Source organism: Cervus elaphus, chromosome 13 (assembly GCF_910594005.1).
Source record: "Cervus elaphus chromosome 13, mCerEla1.1, whole genome shotgun sequence".
Lineage (NCBI taxonomy): Eukaryota > Metazoa > Chordata > Mammalia > Artiodactyla > Cervidae > Cervus > Cervus elaphus.
In genome coordinates this window covers 68,858,176-68,863,083 of record NC_057827.1, presented here as the reverse complement: position 1 = coordinate 68,863,083, position 4,908 = coordinate 68,858,176, and the positions used below count along the sequence as shown (strand labels likewise).

The following is a 4,908-nucleotide window of genomic DNA, read 5'->3' as shown; positions in this document are numbered from 1 at the left end:
GGCTATGAAAGGCCAAACGTCAACCCCAGAATTTCCATTTGCCTTGTCCCTCGTCAGAAACATCAGGAACGGGACAGCTGAGAGAAAATGTAGGAGACTGAGGCCTAAAGAGGGGAGGACACAATGAAAGGTGAAGTGGGGCAGAGGTGGAGCCTGGACTCCCAGCCCAGTGTCCCCTGGACCCCCAACCTTGGTCCATGACCATCTCTGTACATCTGGTGCTGACCATGGCTGCCCAGGTGGCGCCAGTGGTAAAGAATCCACCTGTCAATGCAGGAGATGCAGAAGACACAGGTTTGATCCCTGGGTTGGGAAGATCCCTTGGAGTGGGAAACGGCACCCCACTGCAGTATTCTTGCCTGGAAAATTCCATAGACAGGAGAGGCTACAGTCCATGGGGCCGCAGAGAGTCAGACACGACTGAGCAGGCATGCACTATGGTGTTGATCATGGATCCCCGCACCCCCCACCCCCGCCCCCGAGGTATGGTAGGGCCTGCAGGGCCTTGTTGCACTAAGGTAGGTGGCAGGATCTGGTGGGATCTTGGGCATATGTGTGCTACTTGTAGAAAGGCCGGTCGGCCAGGGCACTTTCAACCATAAATGTCTGAAGAAACACAAGTGTCCAGCTTCCCTTTTGTGTGTTCCTCACTTGAAGGACCGATGCTGAAGCTGAAGCTGTAATACTTTGGTCACCTGATGCGAAGAGCCAACTCAATAGAAAAGACTCTGATGCTGGGAAAGATTGAAGGCAGGAGAAGGGGACGACAGAGGAAGAGATGGTTGGATGGCATCACCGACTCGATGGACTTGAGTTTGAACAAGCTCCGGGAGATGGTGAAGGACAGGGAAGCCCGGAGGGCCGCAGTCCACGGGGTCGCAAAGAGTCGGACAAGGCTGAGCAACTGGACAACAGCAACATACGAGGGTCACCTCACTGTGAGACCCGATTTCATGGTTGGTCAATCAGGGGTCATAATTCCCACCGCCATTGGCTGTGAAAATGAAATGAAATCAAGCGTTTTTAGCACAGCGATTGGTGCAACCAGGCACTGAAAAGTGATTGTCTGCATCCGGTTCACCATCCATTCCCTGGGAAAGTCAGCCTGGAGAAGGGGCTCCAGATGCCCGGACCCTTAGGGGTCACAGCTCCTTCTCCCTGCCCCCTCCACGTGCGGTCCCGGGAAAACAGTCCCGGAGGTCATCCCCAAGGTCACAGAGGGTCCGTGCAAAGGGGACGTGGAAGGCGTCTCGTGGGGTGCCAAGGACAGGTACGCTCGGCGGAGCCCGGGCGCCTGAGTGCGAGCGCTGACTCGCTGAGCCGAGGGACCGCAGGCCGGGGGGCCCTGCCGGCGTGGGTGGCCCCCCCGCCTGGAGCCCGGAGCCCTTCTCCGCCGGCGACTCGGGTTTCCGGGAGCCCCGCCCGGCTCCCTCCCATCGCGGCCCCGCCCCCCGTGCGCCCGCAAGTTTCTCCCAACTTTTCCGCGGGTCCCCCCGGGCGCCCCGCCCGCCGGCCGGTGACGTAACAATGGTGCAGCGCGGTGGCCAATAGGCAGCGGCGGAGGCCGGCGGCGCGGACCAATGGCGGCGGCGGGCGGCCCAGCGGTCCTGCCCGGCCGGGGCCGCACTGCGCCGCCCGCCGCCCGCCCGCCGCCGGCGCCGGCACCGCCGCCCAGCGATCCGGCAGCGGCGACTCAGAGCGCTGCTGCGGCGGGCGCGGGCGGCGGCGGCAACCTCCCGTCCGTCCGTCCGCCCGTCCGTCCTGGGAGCTTCGCCTGCGCACCGGCCCGCTGGGAGACCGCGCGCTCACGCCCGCAGCGGGGGCGGGGACGCCAGGCTCGCGGCCCCTCCAGCCCCCAAGGTGAGTCCCCCCTTCCTCGGCCCGCTCGGCGTGCGGCTCCCGCCCCGGGCGCGACCCCCTGGCCGCCCCCTCCCCCATCCTCCCTGGACACACGCGCACGCAGGTGCAGCCCTCGCTGCGCCGGCCACCGGCCGGCAGATACTCTGGCCTCGACCCCCGCGACCCGAGGTCCAGCAGTGCGGCCGGTGGGGGCCGGGGCGGAGCTGGCGGGCGGCCCTGGGCGCGAGGCCTTGCCCTCGGTGGCCCAGCCCCCACCCCCCATTCACTGAGCCGCGACCGTGACTCGCTGCCCGGTGACGTGAGGCCGGCCCAACTTTACGTAACCCGCCCGGCGCCCAGTGTCCACACAAGGTACACCCGGGGCGCGGAGGGCCCGGCGTGGGGCGCCGCTCTCCAGTCACGGTGCCCCCTTAAAGGGCGCTGTGGCTCTAACTCCCTCCCGCCCCCTGCCCCGTGCCCGTCTCTGTAACTTAGTTACTGGGTGTGTGTGGACTCAGCCTACCCGCTGACCCAGGGCCCTTGTGACCCAAGGGCTTACCCTTGACAAAATGCGGTGGGGAGCTGGGGCCAGGGGTTGGAAGTCGGGGCTCAGGTTGGTGCAGGAGGCTCCGGGGACAAGGTTAGGGCTCAAGCTGGGTTCCCGGTGGATTGGCGGTTCCCCCCACTTTTGGAATGAGTCCGAAATACGAGGTAGGAGATCTTGGGTCCAGGCCTGGCTCTGCCATGACTTGCCGGCTGACCTTGGACAAGTTTGTCCCTTGCTGGAAAGTGGGATGGCAAGCCCTGCTTCGTCCAGCCTCTGGGAAGACCAAGGGAGCCAGCAGACCTGGGGCGGGGTCTGCAGGCCCTGAAGAGTGTACACACCGGTCTCTGGGTTGATTTCATCCCCCTGCCTCCTCGCGGGAGCTGGGGGCGGGGACGGCGCGGAAACACCATGTTTGGGTGGAAGGCTGGAGGCCCCGCTCCCTGCTGTGGCTCCCAGCCTGCCTTCCCTCTTTCTCACAGATGAGGAAGCTGAGGCTCAGAGGACAGTGATACACCCACCTGCACGGAACTTGGTCGTTGCGGTGCACTAACCAGGTAGGTCTGAGTCTGGAGCTCTGCCCCTGGGCAGGGTCCCCTAGCTGCAGGCAGGGGTCAGATGCCAGGGTGAAGGTTAGATGGAGTTGGGGAGAGGGAGTTTGGGCTACCGAAAGGATTTGGTTCAGCTGGAGATGTGAGATGCAGCTCTCCGACCCACCCCCCCCCCCCCCCCGCCACCCCCCGACCTGGCTTTTACCTTGATTGGGGTTGGTTGCAGCTGCCGCAGGTGGGAGCGGGTGTGAGGTTTCAGTGTGGTCTAGACGACGGTATGTGGGGGCTGTGAGGGCAGGGGAAGAGGGTCCTTAGCAGAGGTACCAGAGAAGGAGACGAGTCTCAGGGCGGGCCACCCGCAGCCGCTGGATCCGGGATGTGGGAGGCGGTTCAGGGAGAGAAGCGAGCTGTTGAGGAGTGGCCGGGAGGGCCAGTCAGAGGCTGGGGGTTGGGGGGCAGCTACGAGGGAGGCCCCGCCAGGTGGGGGGGGCTCCGACGACACCCCCGTCTCCCGCCTGGATCCTGGACCGTCACCGGACTCCCTCTGCTCGCAGGTGGTCGGCCCCGGGGGCCCATGCCGTGAGGTGAGGACGCCCAGCCAGCATGCCGTGGGACGCGCGACTGCCGGGGGGCGGCGCGGAAGGCGGGCCCGAGGGCGCGGGGGCGGCGCGCTCCAGGGCGCAGAAGCAGTGCCGCAAGTCGTCGTTCGCCTTCTACCAGGCCGTGCGCGACCTGCTGCCCGTCTGGCTGCTGGAGGACATGCGCGCCAGCGAGGCCTTCCACTGGGACGAGCGCGGCCGCGCCGCCGCCTACTCGCCGTCCGAGGCGCTTCTCTACGCGCTGGTGCACGACCACCAGGCGTACGCGCACTACCTGCTGGCCACCTTCCCGCGGCGCGCGCTCGCGCCTCCCAGCGCCGGATTCCGCTGCTGCGCGGCGCCCGGGCCGCACGTGGCGCTGGCGGTGCGCTACAACCGCGTGGGCATCCTGCGCCGCATCTTGCGCACCGTGCGTGACTTTCCGGCCGAGGAGCGCGCGCGCCTGCTTGACCGGCGCGGCTGCAGCCGCGTGGAGGGCGGCGGCACGGCGCTGCACGTGGCCTGCGAGCTGGTGCGCCCCGAGTGCCTCTTCCTGCTGCTTGGCCATGGCGCCTCGCCGGGCCTCCGTGACGGCGGCGGCCTGACGCCGCTCGAGCTGCTGCTGCGCCAGCTGGGCCGCGACGCCGGAGCCACCACCTCCGCGGCCTCCGGGGCTCCCGCACCGCCGCCCGGGGAGCCGCGCCAGCGCCGCCTGCTGCTGCTCGATCTGCTGGCGCTGTACACGCCCGCGGACGCCGCCGGCCCGGCCCGCCGCGAGTTGCTGGGCGACCGGCCGCGCTGGCGGCGGCTGCTGGGTGAGGAGAAGTTCCAGTGGCTGGCGGGCCTCGCGCCGCCCTCGCTCTTTGCGCGCGCCATGCAGGTGCTGGTCACCGCCATCTCGCCCGGCCGCTTCCCTGAAGCCCTGGACGAGCTGCCGCTGCCGCCCTTCCTGCAGCCGCTGGACCTCACGGGCAAGGGCTAGACCGTGGGGGCGCCCCGGGCCGTGGACTTTTGGAGCATACAATTTTTAAGAGCGTTGTACCTGGCACTTTACATATAATTGTTTCTGGACGGCAGAACCTCTGTTCTCGTCTGTCGGCGTGCTTTGGGGGGCCAGGCCAGGATGGGCAGGCGAGCCGTGAGCTGTGGGGCTTCCGGATGCGGCCGGGCTCAGCTCCCCACCTCCGTGCGTGCGTGGAGCAGGGCTGCGAGGTCAGGCGACTTCCGAGAGCCGGGCCCTGTCCTCAGCTCCCTGCCCAGACCCGGGAACCGGCGCCCCGCCTTGATTTAGAGCCTCCGGCAAAGTGTCCCAGAGGGAGAGACAGCTGAGAGGAGGAGGGGTTGGGCAGCTGCCGGGGGCCGGCTTGTGCAAAGGCCTGGAGCCCGAGGGAACCGC

At 67.4% G+C, this 4,908-nt stretch overlaps 1 protein-coding gene across 4 annotated transcripts; it reads left to right on the top strand.

The window, feature by feature from the left end:
* The first annotated feature begins 1,597 nt into the window (after positions 1–1,597).
* Positions 1,598–4,588, top strand: ANKRD9 (ankyrin repeat domain 9). 4 transcript variants are annotated; one of them, XM_043922603.1, is made up of 4 exons: positions 1,598–1,860; positions 2,866–2,940; positions 3,489–3,518; positions 3,655–4,588. In XM_043922603.1, the coding sequence occupies exon 4, from the start codon at positions 3,694–3,696 to the stop codon at positions 4,492–4,494; it is 801 nt and encodes a 266-aa protein (XP_043778538.1). In that variant the 5' UTR covers positions 1,598–1,860; positions 2,866–2,940; positions 3,489–3,518; positions 3,655–3,693; the 3' UTR covers positions 4,495–4,588. The 4 variants fall into 4 exon arrangements, with proteins under 4 accessions (XP_043778538.1, XP_043778536.1, XP_043778539.1 ...); XM_043922604.1 differs by lacking the exon at positions 1,598–1,860 and adding an exon at positions 1,943–2,452; XM_043922601.1 differs by having other exon boundaries at positions 1,600–1,860; positions 3,489–4,588.
* Positions 4,589–4,908: the final 320 nt, after the last annotated feature.

What these genes read in the sequence shown, in the direction of transcription:
- ANKRD9 (XM_043922601.1), top strand. Translation starts at nt 3,538, where the DNA reads ATGCCGTGGGACGCGCGACTGCCGGGGGGCGGCGCGGAAGGCGGGCCC.